The 16,995-nt window shown below is 66.6% G+C and overlaps 2 protein-coding genes across 2 annotated transcripts; both read left to right on the top strand.

The window, feature by feature from the left end:
* The first annotated feature begins 2,767 nt into the window (after nt 1-2,767).
* Nucleotides 2,768-8,254, top strand: LOC132321694 (cytochrome P450 2G1-like). The gene is made up of 9 exons (XM_059835139.1): nt 2,768-2,947; nt 3,167-3,329; nt 4,102-4,251; nt 4,332-4,492; nt 4,576-4,752; nt 5,989-6,130; nt 6,231-6,418; nt 7,807-7,948; nt 8,041-8,254. Exons 1-9 carry the CDS (start codon nt 2,768-2,770, stop codon nt 8,220-8,222), a joined length of 1,485 nt encoding a protein of 494 aa, XP_059691122.1. The 3' UTR covers nt 8,223-8,254.
* A 2,609-nt stretch (nt 8,255-10,863) lies between these two features.
* On the top strand, nt 10,864-16,787 carry LOC132321692 (cytochrome P450 2C16-like). The gene is made up of 8 exons (XM_059835136.1): nt 10,864-11,043; nt 11,277-11,589; nt 11,672-11,832; nt 12,669-12,845; nt 14,420-14,561; nt 14,654-14,841; nt 16,375-16,516; nt 16,603-16,787. Exons 1-8 carry the CDS (start codon nt 10,864-10,866, stop codon nt 16,785-16,787), a joined length of 1,488 nt encoding a protein of 495 aa, XP_059691119.1.
* Nucleotides 16,788-16,995: the final 208 nt, after the last annotated feature.

Below are 16,995 nucleotides of genomic sequence, written 5' to 3'. Positions count from 1 at the left end.
TGCTGTGGGTGCTGTGGGTGCTGTGGGGGGCTGTGAGGTGCTGTGGGTGCCGTGGGTGCTGTGGGGGCTGTGAGGTGCCGTGGGTGCCGTGGGGTGCCGGGGGGGTCCCCAGTTCCTGTCCGGCAGCAGTTATGGCCGGGCGCGGCGCAAGCAGCCGGTGACGGCAGCCTTGGCGCAGCACGGGGTGACATCAGGCCTCCGGCGCGCGCCAGCCCAGCTGCGGCGAGGCCCAACGGGGCCACGTGCCCCCGCAGCCCTCCGGCACCGCCAGGCCAGACCGCTGGGCCGGGCCGTGCCGTGCCATGACGTGCCGTGCCGTGCCGTGCCGTGCCATGCCATGCTGTTCCATGCTGTGCTGTGCCATGCCGTGCCGTGCTGCACCGTCATATGCCATATCATGCCATGCTGTGCCGTGCAATGCCGTGCCGTGCCATGCCAGGCTGTGCCGTGCTGCGCCATGCTGTGCCGTGCCATGCCGTGCTGCACCATGCCATGCCATGCCATGCCGTGCCATGCCATGCCATGCTGTGCCGTGCTGCACTGTGCCATGCCGTGCCATGCCATGCCATGCTGTGCCGTGCTGCACTGTGCCATGCTGTGCCATGCCATGCCATGCCGTGCTGCACTATCATATGCCATGCCATGCCATGCCATGCTGTGCCATGCCGTGCCGTGCTGTGCCGTGCCATGCCGTGCTGCACCATGCTGTGCTGCACCATGCCGTGCCATGCCGTGCCATGCCACAACGTGCCATGCCATCCTGTGCCATGCCATGCTGCACCATGCCATGCCATGCCGTGCCGTGCTGTGCCGTGCCATGCTGTGCCATGCCGTGCCATGATGCACCATGCCATGCCGTGCCGTGCAATGCTGTGCCATTTCACGACGTGCCATGCCGTGCCGTGCCATGCCGTGCTGCACCATGCCAGGCCGTGCCATGCCATGCCCCCGGCGGGTGAGGCAGCACCCATCCTTTCCTGGGGGTGTTAAGGCGGGTGGAGGTTGGGGGGCCCCGTCCCCCCGTCCCTCTGTCCCCTCCCAGCGGCCGCTTCCGGTCCCCTCCGGGCTCTGCCCGACCCTGCGGCCCCTCGTGGGCACGGGGCCATGCACGGGGGACACGGGGCCATGCACGGGGCCATGCACGAGGACATGGGGCCATGCACGGGGTCACGGGGACACGCAGCAGGACACGGGGCCATGCACGAGGATGTGCACGAGGGCACGGGGACACACGCCAGGGCATGGGGAAATGCATGAGGGCTCGGGGACATGCATGGGGACATGGGGACATTGGGACATGCAGCAGGGCACTGGGACATGCACGACAACGTGCACCAGGGCACGGGGACATGCACGGGGACATGGGGACATGCAAGAGGGCACTGGGACATGCATGGGGACATGCACCAGGTCACAGGGACATGCACGGAGCCGTGCACAAGGGCATGGGGACATGCACCAGGGAACAGGGCTATGCACGAGGACGTGCATGAGGGCATGGGGACATGTGCCGTGTCACAGGGACATGCACCAGGGCACAGGGACCTGCACGGGGCCATGCACGAGGGCACGGGGACATGCATGGGGTCATGCATGGGGACATGCACCACGGAACAGGGACACGCACGAGGACGTGCACGAGGGCACAGGGACATGCGTTAGGGCACGGGGACCTGCACGGGGCCGTGCACGAGGGCACGGGGACACACTGCAGGGCACGGGGCCGTGCACGAGGGCACGGGGACACACGCCAGGGCACGGGGCCGTGCACGTGCAGGCCGGGGTTCCCATACTGGCTGGCGTGCCGGTGCTGGTGGTGTGTTTGCACACCGGGCGCTGCCGCAGCTCTGTCACCCCCCGGTCCACGTGCGAGGGCCGGGTCGATTGTGCAACGCCCGCCGGCGGTGGCCGATTCCCCGGGTGTCGGCGTGGCTCCGGCCAGCACCCACCCTCCGCCCTGGCTCGGGGGGTGCGGGGGCCCCCGGCTGGTCCTGGGGTACCCCCCCGGTGAGCACCCCCCACGTGCAGGGTGGGCACCGGGGCTGGAGGACGGGCGCAGGGACGGGCGCAAGGGCTCGGGGACATGCACCAGGGCTTGGGGACATGCATGGGGACATGCGCCAGGGCACGGGGACATGCACCAAGGCTCGCAGACATGCATGGGGACATGCATGGGGACATGCATGGCTTGGGGACATGCATGGGGACATGCGTCAGGGCATTGGGATGTGCACCAGGGCACAGGGACATGCACCAGCGCTTGGGGACATGCATGGGGACATGCACCAGCACTTGGGGACATGCATGGGGACATGCAGAGCTCAGGGACATGCGCCAGGGCTTGGGGACATGTGCCAGGGCATGGGGACATGCATGGGGACATGCATGGGGACATGCAGGGCTCGGGGGCATGCACCAGGCTCGGGGACATGCACCAAGGCTTGGGGACATGCATGGGGACATGCACCAGGGCTCAGGGGACATGCCTGGGGACATGTGTCAGGGCACGGGGACATGCATGGGGACATGCAGGGCTTGGGGGCATGCACCAGGGCACGGGGACATGCGTCAGGGCACAGGGACATGCCTGGGGACATGCGCCAGGGCACGGGGTCACGCGTGGGGGCCGTGCATGGCTGCAACCCCGGCGCAGGCGAGCGCGGGCGGGAGGGGGGACGTCACCGCTTGTGCAACCGCCCCGGCAGTGGGTGGATAAATAGCAGCGGGCGCAGGAGGCCGAGGCCAAGGGGCCGCCGGCGTCGCCGCCATGGGCGAAGCCAGCGGCACCGGCACCTTCCCTGCTCCTCGGCCCTCCTGCGCCCTCCTCCTCCGCCTCGTCCCGCGGCGGGGGGCACCCGCTCGCCTGCCCCCCGGCCCCCCGCCGCTGCCGCTCCTGGGCAACCTGCTGCAGATCTCCCCCTCCCGCACCCTCCAGTCCCTGCTGAAGGTGAGCGGGTGGGCGCCGGGTGGGCGTCCGGGTGGGGCGCGGTGGTACGCCGAAGCCGGGGCACCCAGCGGCACGCCAAAGCCGGGGCACCCAGCCGGCACGCCAAAGCCAGGGACCCAGGTGGTACGCCAAAGCCGGGGCACCCAGTCAGCACACCAAAGCCGGGGCACCCAGCGGTACGCCGAAGCCGGGGCACCCAGCCAGCACCCACCCTTGCAGCTGAGCCGGACCTACGGCCCCGTCTTCACCGTCTACCTGGGGACGCGGCGCGTGGTGGTGCTGCGCGGGCACGCGGCGGTGCGGGAGGCGCTGGTGGAGAAGGCGGAGGCCTTCGCCGGGCGCGGGCGCATGCCGACGGTGGAGGAGACCTTCCAGGGGCACGGTGAGGGGGGGGGGACGCCCGCCGGTGGGACCCCCACGGCAGCACCCGCCCTGGGGGTGCTGGGTGGGTGGGTGCTCATCCTCATGCCCAAATGGGTGCTCACCCCGTTGCTCCAATGGGTGCTCACCCCATTGCCCCAGTGGGTGCTCACCCCATGGCCCCCATGGGTGCTCACCCCATTGCCCCCATGGGTGCTCGCCCCCCTGCCCCAATGGGTGCTCACCCCATTGCCCCCATGGGTGCTCGCCCCATCGCCCCCATGGGTGCTCACCCCATCGCCCCCATGGGTGCTCACCCCGTTGCCCCCAGGGGTGCTCACCCCATTGCTCCAATGGGTGCTCACCCTGCTGCCCCGATGGGTGCTCACCCCATTGCCCCAGTGGGTGCTCACCCCGTTGCTCCGATGGGTGCTCACCCCATTGCCCCCATGGGTGCTCGCCCCATTGCCCCGATGGGTGCTCACCCCATTACCCCAGTGGGTGCTCACCCCATTGTCCCCATGGGTGCTCACCTCCCTGCCCCAATGGGTGCTCACCCCCCTGCCCCAATGGGTGCTCACCCCCTCCCCATGGGGTGACCCCCCCCATCCCCTGCTGGGTGCTCCCCCCCCCCTTTCTGGGTACCCCCTCCCATAGGGTGCTCCCCCACCCATTGCTGGGTGCCCCCTCCCATAGGGTGCTCCCCCCCCATCCTGCTGGGTGCTCCCCCATCCCCTGCCGGGATCCCCCTCCCCGCAGGGTGCTCACCCCCCCCACGCCCCCCCCCCACCCAGGGGTGGTCTTCTCCAACGGGGAGCGCTGGCGGCAGCTGCGCCGCTTCTCCCTGACGGTGCTGCGGGATTTCGGGATGGGCCGGAAAAGCATCGAGGGTCGGATCCAGGAGGAAGCCCAGATCCTGCTGCAGGAGCTGCGCAGCACCCAAGGTGCCGGGACGGGTGTGTGGGGGGGGTGAGGGTGGGGGCGGCTTCACCCCTGGGTGCTGACACCCACCCCGCCGCCGCAGAGGAGCCCTTCGACCCCACGTACCTGTTGAGTTGCGCCGTCTCCAACATCATCTGCTCCATCGTCTTCGGGAATCGCTTCGATTACCGCGATGAGGAATTCCTGGAGCTCCTCCAAATGATGAACGAGAGTTTTCGGGAGATCAGCACCCCTTGGTCGCAGGTGGGACCCCGGGGTGGGTGCGATGGGTGACGGGGATAGAGGTGGGGTGGGATCCGACGGTGGCGTTGAGCCTTCGCCCGCAGTTTTATGAGATGGGTGAGACGTTCCTGAAGTACCTCCCGGGTCCCCACACCAAAATCCCGCGGCTGCTGGGGAGGATGAGGAGCTTCATCGCCCGGCGGGTGCGGAGGAACGCCGAGACCCTGGAGCCCGAGCACCCGCGGGACTTCATCGACTGCTTCCTGCTCCAGATGGAGAAGGTGGGTGGGTGGGGGGACCCATGGGCACCCCGGGGTGCTCCCGGGTGCCCAGGGGTGATTCCGGGCACCCAGCTCACTTGGGCACCCTGGGGTGATTCCAGGCACCCAGCTCATTTGGGCACCCAGGGGTGATAACCTGGGCACCCTGGGGTGATTCCGGGCACCCAGCTCACTTGGGCACCCAGGGGTGATAACCTGGGCACCCTGGGGTGATTCCGGGCACCCAGCTCATTTGGGCACCCAGGGGTGATAACCTGGGCACCCTGGGGTGATTCCAGGCACCCAGCTCATTTGGGCACCCAGGGGTGATAACCTGGGCACCCTGGGGTGCTCCCGGGCACCCAGGGGTGAGCCTGGCACCCAGTTTGTTTGGGCACCCAGGGGTGATTCCAGGCACCCAGCTCACTTGGGCACCCAGGGGTGATAACCTGGGCACCCTGGGGTGCTCCCGGGCACCCAGCTCACTTGGGCACCCAGGGGTGATAACCTGGGCACCCAGGGGTGATTCCGGGCACCCAGCTCATTTGGGCACCCAGGGGTGATAACCTGGGCACCCTGGGGTGCTCCCGGGCACCCAGGGGTGAGCCTGGCACCCAGTTTGTTTGGGCACCCAGGGGTGAGCCAGGGCACCCAGCTCATTTGGGCACCCAGGGGTGATAACCTGGGCACCCTGGGGTGCTCCCGGGCACCCAGGGGTGAGCCTGGCACCCAGTTTGTTTGGGCACCCAGGGGTGATTCCGGGCACCCAGCTCATTTGGGCACCCAGGGGTGATAACCTGGGCACCCTGGGCTGCTCCCATGCACCCATCTCGCTTGTGCACCCAGGGGTGCTCCCGTGCACCCAGCTCCCTCACACACCCTGGGGTGCTCCCGTGCACCCAGCTCCCTGGCACGCCCCGGGGTGCTCCCATGCACCCATCTTGCTTGTGCACCCAGGGGTGCTCCCGTGCACCCTGAGGTGATCCCATGCACCCAGCTTGCTTGCAACCCTGGGGAACTCCCGTGCACCCATCTCGCTTGTGCACCCAGGGGTGCTCCCATGCACCCATCTCGCTTGTGCACCCTGGGGTGCTCCCGTGCACCCATCTCACTTGTGCACCCAGGGGTGCTCCCGTGCACCCAGCTCCCTCGCACGCCCTGGGATGCTCCCATGCACCCAGGGGTGCTCCCGTGCACCCAGCTCCCTGGCACACCCCGGGGTGCTCCCGTGCACCCCGGGGTGCTCCCCGTCCGCAGGAGAAGGCCAACCCCTCCTCGGAGTTCAACCTGGAGAACCTGGAGCTCACCACCCTCAACCTCTTCTTCGCCGGCACCGAGACCGTCAGCTCCACCCTGCGATACGGCTTCCTCATGCTGATGAAGCACCCAGCCGTGCAGGGTCAGTTGGGTGCCCACCCCACCCGTGGCGGGTCCCCTCTCCGCGTGTGTCCCCCCCCCGGCCCTGAGCGGGACCCCCCTCATCCCGCTCGGGGCCGCAGAGAAGGTCTACGAGGAGATCGAGCGGGTGATCGGCCGCGACCGTCCCCCCAACGTCGAGGACCGGAGCCGCATGCCGTACACCGACGCCGTCATCCACGAGATCCAGCGTTGCAGCGACCTCATCCCCATGAACGTCCCCCACGTCGTCACCCGCGACACCCTCTTCCGCGGCTACCTCATCCCCAAGGTGCCAGCGGGGCCCGGGGACGGGCTGCTCCGCTGCCCTCGCCGCAGCGAAAATGCGAGCGGCCGGGGAAAGCGGGCTGGCCTGGGCGTCCTGCGCCATGCGCGCGGCTGCGGGCACGCTGCTGCATGCGTGCTTCCCTGTGGGTGCTGCTGCACGCACGCTGCCCGCTTGCACTGCCCTGTGCACGCTGTTGCATGCATGCTGCCGCATGTGTGCTTCCCTGTGCACACTGATGCATGCACGCTGCCATTTCCGCTGCCCTGTACACGCTGCTGCATGTGTGCTTCCCTGTGAGCACTGTTGCATGCACACTGCCCCATGCGTGCTTCCCTGTGAGCGCTGATGCATGCACGCCACCCACTTGCACTGCCCTGTCCATGCTGCTGCATGCACGCTGCTGCATGCGCGCTTCCCTGTGCACTCTGATGCATGCACGCTGCCATTTCCACTACCCCACGCACGCTGCTGCATGTGTGCTTCCCTGTGGGCGCTGCTGCATGCACGCTGCCCGCTTGCACTGCCCTGTGCACGCTGTTGCATGCATGCTGCTGCATGTGTGCTTCCCTGTGCACACTGATGCACGCACGCTGCCCATTTGCACTGCCCCATGCACGCTGCTGCATGCACACTGCTGCATGCGTGCTTCCCTGGGAGCGCTGATGCATGCACGCCACCCTCTTGCACTGCCCTGTCCACGCTGCTGCACGCACGCTGCTGCATGTGTGCTTCCCTGTGCACACTGATGCACGCACGCTGCCCATTTGCACTGCCCCATGCACGCTGCTGCATGCACACTGCCCCATGCGTGCTTCCCTGGGAGCGCTGATGCATGCACGCCACTCTCTTGCACTGCCCTGTCCATGCTGCTGCACGCACGCTGCTGCATGCGCGCTTCCCTGTGCACTCTGATGCATGCACGCTGCCATTTCCACTGCCCCACGCACGCTGCTGCAGGCGTGCTTCCCCGTGCACTCTGATGCATGCACGCTGCCATTTCCGCTGCCCTGCACACGCTGCTGCATGCGTGCTTCCCCGTGCACACTGCTGCGTGCACGCTGGCTCTGTGCGCACTTCCCCATGCACGCTGCCCTGTGCACACTGATGCACGCGCGCCGCCCGTTTGCACTGCTCGCGCACCCTGCCCTGCGCACGCTTCCCCACGCGCGCCGCCCCGTTTGCGCCGCCCCGTGCGCGCTGCTCCATGCACGCTCCTGCACGTGCATGCTGCTCCGTGCATGCTGCTGCATATGCACGCTGCTCCATGCACGCCTCCCCACGCACGCCGATGCCCGCCCGCCGCCCGTTTGCACTGCTCGTGCACCCCGCCGCATGCACCCCGCCGCATGCACCCCGCCGCATGCACGCTGACCCCCCCGCCCGCCCCCCAGGACACGGAGGTGTACCCCCTGCTCAGCTCCGTCCTGCACGACCCCACCGCCTACAAACACCCCGACACCTTCGACCCCGCAAACTTCCTGGACGAGAGCGGCCGCTTCAAGCGGAACGAGGCCTTCGTCCCCTTCTCCTCAGGTACCGGCGGCGGCGGTGACGGCGGTGGGGGTATCCCCTGGATGCGAGGGGTCCCCCACCCTCCCGCTGACGCCTGCACCCCGTGCTCGCAGGGAAGCGGGTGTGCCTGGGAGAGGCCTTGGCGAGGATGGAGCTCTTCCTCTTCCTCACCACCATCCTGCAGAGCCTTCGCCTGCAACCGCTGGTGCCGCCGGCGCAATTGCCCACCGCCCCACTGGAAAGCGGCTTCGCCAATATCCCCCCCATCTACCGGCTTCGCATGGTGGCCCGCTGAGCGCCCCACGGCACCGGGACCCCCCATCCGGCACCGGGACCCCCCAACCCCAACACTGGGACTCCCCATCCGGCACCGGGATCCCCCAACCCCAACACTGGGACCCCCCATCCGGCACCGGAACCCCCCAACCCCGACGCTGGGACCCCCCATCCAGCACCAGGATCCCCCATCCAGCACTGGGACCCCCCAACCCCAACACTGGGACTCCCCATGCGGCACCAGGACCCCCCAACCCCAACACCAGGACCCCCCATCCAGCACCGGGACCCCCCAACCCCGACGCTGGGACCCCCCATCCGGCACCAGGATCCCCCATCCAGCACTGGGACCCCCCATCCAGCACCGGGATCCCCCATCTGGCACTGGACCCCCCCATCCGGCACTGGGACCCCCCAACCCTGGCACCGGGACTCCCCATCCGGCACCAGGATCCCCCATCCGGCACCGGGACCCCCCAACCAGCACCGGGACCCCCCAGCTGCGACACCAGCACCCCCCATCCGGCACCGGGACCCCCCAACCGGCACCGGGACCCCCCAGCTGCGACACCGGCACCCCCCATCCGGCACCGGGACCCCCCAACCCCACCGCAGCCACCGGCTCTATAAAGTCTCCGGCAAACTCCGTGGGTGGTGGCGTCACCGGGGCGGCGTGGGGAGAGGGGGGGACCGGGACCCCCAGTGTCACCTCAGGGTGCCGTGGGGTGCGAGGGGAGGGGACCCTGGCACAGCACCGGGCCCCCCGTACCCCAGCGGCGTGCAAAGCCCTGAGCCGAGCGTGCAGAGAGCGCGCGGAGCCGTGCAGAGCCTTGAGCCGAGCGTGCAGAGAGTGCGCAGGGCATGCAAATCCCCGAGGCGAGCATGCAGCGAGCGTGCGGAGCCGTGCAAATCCCCGAACTGAGCGTGCAAAGCCCTGAGCCGAGCGTGCAGAGAGGGTGTGGAGCCGTGCAGAGCCTTGAGCCGAGCGTGCAAAGAGCGTGCAAAGCCGTGCAGAGCCGTGTAAAGCCCTGAGCCAAGCGTGCAGCGAGCGTGCAGAGCCGTGCAGAGCCGTGCAGAGCCCCAAAGCAAACACACAGAAGGTGCAGACATGCAAAGTCCCCAGCAAAGCACGCAGGGAGCGTGCAGAGCCCCGAGCTGAGCGTGCAAAGAGTGTGCAGAGCCCGCAGTCAAGCCCGCAGATCATGCGGAGCCGTGCAGAGCCCTGAGCCAAGCGTGCAGAGCCATGCAAAACCCCGAGCCGAGCATGCAGCGAGCGTGCAGAGCCGTGCAGAGCCCCAAGCCGAGCGTGCAGAGCCGTGCAGAGCCCTAAAGCAGGCACACAGAGAGGGTGTGGAGCTGTGCAGAGCCTTGAGCCGAGCGTGCAGAGCGTGCAAAGCTGTGCAAAGCCCTGAGCTGAGCGTGCAGTGAGCGTGCAGAGCCGTGCAGAGCCCCCAGTCAAGCACGCAGAGCCATGCAAAGCCCCAAGCCAAGCGTGCAGTGAGCATGTGGAGCCATGCAAAGCCCCGAGCCATGAGTGCAGAGCCGTGCAAAGCCCCAAGACATGCATGCAGCGAGTGTGTGGAGCCATGCAAAGCCCTGAGCCAAGCGTGCAGCAAGCCTGCAGAGCTGCGCAAAGCCCCGAGCCATGCGTGCAGAGCATGCAGAGCCGTGCAAAGCCCCAAGCCGAGCATGCAGTGAGCGTGTGGAGCTGTGCAAAGAGCTGAGCCGAGCATGCAGAGGCATGCAAAGCCCCCATCCATGCATGCAGCGAGCGTGCAGTGCCGTGCAGAGCCCCGAGCCATGCATGCAGCGAGCGTGTGGAGCCATGCAAAGCCCTGAGCCAAGCGTGCAGCAAGCCTGCAGAGCCGTGCCAAGCCCTGAGCCGAGCATGCAGAGCCGTGCAAAGCCCTGAGCCGAGGGTGCAGAGCATGCAGAGCCGTGCCAAGCCCTGAGCCGAGCATGCAGCGAGCGTGTGGAGCTGTGCAAAGGCCTGAGCCGAGCGTGCAGAGCCGTGCAGAGCCCCGAGCGATGCATGCAGTGAACGTGCAGTGCCGTGCAGAGCCCCGAGCCATGCATGCAGTGAATGTGCAGAGCCGTGCAGAGCCCCAAGACATGTGTGCAGAGCTGTGCAGAGCCGTGCAAAGCCCCGAGCCGAGCACGCAGAGCCCCCAGCCCTGCCCAAGACCCAAAAAGCCGGCTCCAGCGTCGAGGCAGCGCAGGATTGCCAGCGGCTCATGGGCTGCCAGGCCTTCATCCTCCTCCTCCTCCTCGCCTCCGGGCTCCTCTCCCCATCTCTGCTTTGGGAGCGAGGGCTTGTGGCCCCCCAAAACGCTCAGGGGCCCCCCCAGCTGTGGCCGAGGCTGGTGGGTCCAAAGGCTGCGGGACCCCGGGTGCTCCGGCCCGGCAAACGCTGTACCCGGAGCCAGGAGAAACCGCCGGCACCGCACCGGCGGCTGCCAAGGGCTCTGCATGCCTGGCCACGGGGCTGGCGGCGAGGGGACGGGGCAGCTCGGGGTGCTCAGGGTGCCCCCCCAGCTCCGGGAACCGGCGGTCCCTGACGCCGCGGGCAGACCGCCTTCCCAAGGTCATCGATCAGCCGGTGGCCACGGTGCCGGCGGACTTTGCTCTTTGCCACCGAGCTGAGGCTGGCACCAGCAGCCATGGAGCCGGTGGGCACCATCACCGTCGTCCTCCTCCTCATCCTGGTGGCCACGACCATCGTGGCCCGGTGGAAAAAGGAGCAGCGGAGCCAAAATTACCCGCCGGGGCCACCGGCGCTGCCGCTCATCGGGAACCTACTGCAGGTCAGGGCTGCCGACACCTGCAAGACCTTCCGCAAGGTGAGTGGGGTGCCGAGAACCCCGGGGTGCCAGTGCCAAGATCCCCGGGGTGCCAGTGCCGAGACGCTCCAGGTTGCCAATGCCAAGATCCCGGGGGTGCTGACGCCGAGACGCCCGGGGTGCCAACACCCCTGGGGTGCCGACGCCGAGCCCCTCGGGGTGCCGATGCCGAGATCCCCCCGGGGCGCCACGACCCACGCCGCGGTGTGTGTGTGTGTCACTTTGTGCCGCAGCTGAGCGAGAAGTATGGCCCCGTCTTCTCCCTGCGCTTTGGCTCGGAGCGGGTGGTGGTGGTCTTCGGCTACGAGGTGGTGCGGGAGGTGCTGGTGAACCGCGGGGACGAATTCACCGACCGGGGGCGGTTCCCGTTGGCGGAGAAAAGCAACAAGGATCTCGGCATCTTCATGAGCAACGGGGAGATGTGGACGCAGACCCGGCGCTTCACCCTCACCACGCTGCGGGACTTCGGCATGGGCAAGAGGAGCGTGGAGGAGCAGGTCCAGGAGGAGACGGCGATGCTGCTGCAGGAGCTGGAGCGGACCAAAGGTGGGCGGTGGGGCCGCGGTGAGGGCACGGTGAGGCCGCGGTGAGGCCGAGCCCCACCGTCATCACCGTCCCCCTGCCGCAGGGCGGCCCTTCGACCCCGCCATGCTGCTGAGCGCAGCCGTGGGCAATGCCATCTGCCGCATCCTCTTCGGCGAGCGCTTCGGCTACGATGACGAGGAGTACCGGCACGTCCTCCGGCGCCTCGCCGAAAATTTCCAAGTGGAGAGCTCCATCGCCGGGCAGGTGAGGGGTTTGGGGGCGGCTGGGGGGGCACCGTGCCACCACCCCACCGGCATCTCACCGACACCACGCCACCATACCGTGCCACAACGCCGGCATTGTGCCACCTCCCCGGCACCGTGCTCTCTTGCTGGCGTCACGCCAGCACCGCGCCACCTCGCCGGCACCGTGCCATCTTATTGGCACCGTGCTCTCTTACCGGCACTGTGCCATCTTATTGGCATCGTGCTCTCTTATCAGCACTGTGCCATCTTATTGGTGTTGTGCTCTCTTACCGGCATCGTGCCACCTCACCGGCACTGTGCCATCTTATTGGCGTCGTGCTCTCTTACCGGCATCGCGCCGCCTCACCGGCACTGTGCCATCTTATTGGCGTCGTGCTCTCTTACCGGCATCGCGCCGCCTCACCGGCACTGTGCCATCTTATTGGCGTCGTGCTCTCTTACCGGCATCGCGCCGCCTCACCGGCACTGTGCCATCTTATTGGTGTTGTGCTTTCTTACCGGCATCGTGCCGCCTCACCGGCACTGTGCCATCTTATTGGTGTTGTGCTCTCTTACCGGCATCGTGCCACCTCACCGGCACTGTGCCATCTTATTGGTGTTGTGCTCTCTTATCGGCATCGCGCCGCCTCACCGGCACTGTGCCATCTTATTGGCGTCATGCTCTCTTACCGGCATCGCGCCACCTCACCGGCACTGTGCCATCTTATTGGCGTCGTGTTCTCTTACCGGCATCGCGCCGCCTCACCGGCACTGTGCCATCTTATTGGCACGGTGCTGCCTTGCCGGCGCTATGCCGCCTCACCGGCGCCGTGCCGCCTGGCTCTCTCCCGGCAGCTCTACAACATCCTGCCCGGCCTGATGGACCGCCTGCCCGGCCCCCACCACACCTTATTCCGGAACAATTCCTTCATCCAAGACTTCTTGGCCAAGAAGGTGGCGGAGCACGAGGCCACCCTGGATTTGGCGGCGCCCCGGGATTTCGTGGATGCTTTTCTCCGCAGGATGGAGCAGGTGGGGTGGGGGGCGGCGGGACCCCCAGCGTCACTTTGTGGGGACAGGAACCCGAGTGTCACCTTGGGGGGACATGGGGTGCGAGGGGACACTGGGTGGCAAAGGAACAGCACCCCAAGCGTCATCTTGGGGTGACACGGGGTGCGAGGTGACACCGGGTGGCAAGGGAACAGCACCCCAAGTATCATCTTGGGGTGACAGGGGGTGTGAGGGACCGCCGAGCGTCATCTTGGGGGGGGACACGGGGTGCGGGGGGACACTGAGTGTCATCTTGGGGGGACACAGGGTGTGAGGTGACACCGGGTGGCAAGGGAATGGGACCTTGAACGTCATCCTGGGGTGGCACCGGGTGCGAGGGACCCCCGAGTGTCATCTTGGGGGGGACATGGGGTGCAAGGGGACACTGGGTGGCAAAGGAACAGGACCCCAAGCATCATCTTGGGGTGACACGGGGTGCGAGGGGACACTGGGTGGCAAAGGAACAGGACCCCAAGCATTATCTTGGGGTGACACGGGGTGCGAGGGGCCCCCGAGTGTCATCTTGGGGGGGACACTGGGTGCAAGGGGACACTGGGTGGCAAAGGAACAGGACCCCAAGCATCATCTTGGGGTGACACGGGGTGCGAGGGGACACTGGGTGGCAAAGGAACAGGACCCCAAGCATTATCTTGGGGTGACACGGGGTGCGAGGGACCCCCGAGCATCATCTTGGGGGGGACATGGGGTGCGAGGGGACACTGAATGTCATCTTGGGGGGACACAGGGTGTGAGGTGACACCAGGTGGCAAAGGAATGGGACCCTGAATGTCATCCTGGGGTGACACTGGGTGCGAGGGGCCCCCCGAGTGTCATCTTGGGGGGGACATGGGGTGCGAGGGGACACTGGGTGGCAAGGGAACGGGAACCCAAGTGTCATCTTGGGGGGGACACGGGGTGTGAGGGGCCCCTGAGTGTCATCTTGGAGTGACACTGGGTGCTAGGGGACACCGGGTGGAAGGGAACGGGATCCCAAACGTCATCCTGGGGGGACAGCGGGTGCAAGGTGACACTGGGTGGCAAGGGAACGGGACCCTGAATGTCATCTTGGGATGACACCGGCTGCGAGGGGCCCCCGAGCGTCATCTTGGGGAGACACGGGGTGCGAGGTGACACGGGGTGGCAAGGGAACGGCACCCCAAGCGTCATCTTGGGGTGACACGGGGTGCGAGGTGACACCGGGTGGCAAGGGAACGGCACCCCAAGCGTCATCTTGGGGTGACACGGGGTGCGAGGGACCCCCGAGCATCATCTTGGGGGGGACATGGGGTGCGAGGGGACACCGAATGTCATCTTGGGGGGACACAGGGTGTGAGGTGACACCGGGTGGCAAAGGAATGGGACCCTGAATGTCATCCTGGGGTGACATTGGGTGCGAGGGGCCCCCGAGTGTCATCTTGGGGGGGACATGGGGTGCGAGGGGACACTGGGTGGCAAAGGAACAGGACCCCAAGCATCATCTTGGGGTGACACGGGGTGCGAGGGGCCCCCGAGCGTCATCCTGGGGTGCCACGGAGCTCGACCCCCCCCAAACGCAGGAGAAGGGGAAGCCCGGGACGGCTTTCAGGCGTGACAACATGCAGACGACGGTGTTCGACATGTTCGTGGCGGGGACGGAGAGCACCAGCATCACCCTCCGCTACTGCCTGATGCTGCTGCTGGAGCACCCCGAGGTGGCAGGTGGGGCGCACCCCATTCCCGGGTATCGGAAGGGTGGGGTGGGGGGGACGACACGCACCCGCTGACCCCCCACCCACCCTCCGTCTCCCCAGGGAAGGTGCAGGAGGAGATCGAGCGGGTGCTGGGGCGGGAGCGGCCCCCCACCCTGCGGGATCGGGGGGTCATGCCCTACACCGAGGCCGTGCTCCACGAGGCGCAGCGGTACCTGGACCTGGTTCCTCTGGGATTCATCCGGACGGTGAAGCGGGATACGCCGTTGGGCGGCTTCACCATTCCCAAGGTGCCGCCGGGTGATCCCTGGCTAACGGCTGCCCGCGGATCGGGGCGATGGATCACGCGCCGGGCTCGGGTGTCGCGGGAGGCTCCGGCGGCGCTGTCGATGGAAATCGTTAAGGACGGGGCGACGCTCTTCGCTATCGATTGTTAATGGCGCGACGCGCTGCGGTATTGGGTGTTGATCATCTGCGCCCGCCATAATCGTTGGTTATCGATCGCCCGATGTGGCGCATCGTCGGTTAGCGGCCGCACAGCGCGCTGGATCAGCGCTTCCCCATTGCACGGCGGGCTTAATCGTCGATTATCGATAACCCAGCAGCCGTAATCATCGATTATCAATCGCCTGGTGGGCTTAATCATCAATTATCTATTGCGCAGCGGGCTTAATCATCGATTATCAGCCGCACGGCGTGCTGCATCAGCGCTTTCCGATCGCCCGGCTTGCTTAAGCGTCGATTATCGATCGCCCGGCTTGCTTAAGCGTCGATTATCGATCGCATGGCATGCTGCATCAGCGCTTCCCGATTGCGTGGCGGGCTTAATCGTCGATTATCGAGCACCCAGGGGGCTTAATCATCGATTATCGAGCACCCAGGGGGCTTAATCATCGATTATCGATAACCCAGCAGCCTTAATCATCAATTATCAATCACCTGGTGGGCTTAATCATCGATTATCGATCGCGCAGCGGGCTTAATCATCGATTATCGATCGCGCAGCGGGCTTAATCATCGATTATCAGCCGCACGGCGTGCTGCATCAGCGCTTTCCGATCGCCCGGCTTGCTTAATCGTTGATTATCGATCGCATGGCATGCTGCATCAGCGCTTCCCGATAGCGCGGCGGGCTTAATCGTCGATTATCGATCGCGCGGCGGGCTTAATCGTCGATTATCGATCGCGCGGCGGGCTTAATCGTCGATTATCGATCGCGCGGCGGGCTTAATCGTCGATTATCGATCGCGCGGCGGGCTTAATCGTCGATTATCGATCGCCCGGCGGGCTTAATCGTCGATTACTGATCGCCCGGCGGGCTTAATCGTCGATTACTGATCGCCCGGCGTGCTTCATCATCGATTATCGGCCACATGGCGTGCTGCATCAGTGCTTCCCGATTGCGTGGTGGGCTTAATCGTCGATTATCGATCGCCCGGCTTGCTTAAGCATCGATTATTGATTATGCAGCGGCCTTAAGCGTCGATTATCGATCGCCCGGCTTGCTTAAGCATCGATTATTGATTATGCAGCGGCCTTAAGCGTCGATTATCGATCGCCCGGCTTGCTTAAGCGTCGATTATTGATCACGCAGCGCACTTAATCATTGATTATCGATCGCCCGGCGTGCCCCGCCATCAATTACCAACTGCGCTGGGCACTTAATCATTGACTAACCGCGCCGCGCGCTTCACCCCCGTCCGCTCGTTGCGCAACGTGCTTCGGCCTCGCTTATCGATTGCCGATTAATCAGTGATTTTCCACCCGTTACCGCCATTAATCATTAATTACGGCCCCCCCTCCTTCTCCCCCCCCCCCCCCAGGGCTGCACCATCTACCCCGTCCTGAGCTCGGCGCTGCGCGACCCGCGGCACTTCGAAAACCCCGAAGCCTTCGACCCCCGCCACTTTCTGGATGAAAAGGGGGGGTTCAAGAGGAGCGAAGCCTTCCTCCCCTTCTCCGCAGGTGGGTGGGGGCACACGACACCCCCCCCCTCGGGGTTGGGGAGACCCCTAAGTGACCCCCCCCCCCTTCTTTTGCCCCCCCCATAGGGAAGCGTATGTGCTTGGGGGAGAGCCTGGCGCGGACGCAGCTCTTCCTCTTCCTCACCGCCATCTTGCAGCGCTTCCAGCTGCGGCACCCCCCCGGCCGCCCCCCCCGCCTCGACCTGCGCCCCCAAGTCAGCGGCATCATGAACATCCCCCGGCCCGCCCAGCTCTGCTTCTGCCCCCGCTGACAACGGCCCCCCCAAGATGCCCCAGGATCGGGGATCCCCCCCCCAGACACCACATGGCAGCCCAGGATCGGGGATCCCCCCCCAAGATGCCCCAGGATCGGGGATCCCCCCCCAAGATGCCACATTGCGCCCCAGGATCGGGGATCCCCCCCCCAAGACGCCCCATCGCGCCCCAATATTGAGGATCGTGCCCCAGGATTGGGCATCC

This window comes from Gavia stellata, unplaced genomic scaffold, assembly GCF_030936135.1.
Source record: "Gavia stellata isolate bGavSte3 unplaced genomic scaffold, bGavSte3.hap2 HAP2_SCAFFOLD_1143, whole genome shotgun sequence".
NCBI lineage: Eukaryota > Metazoa > Chordata > Aves > Gaviiformes > Gaviidae > Gavia > Gavia stellata.
This window is presented reverse-complemented; position numbering and strand designations above follow the sequence as displayed.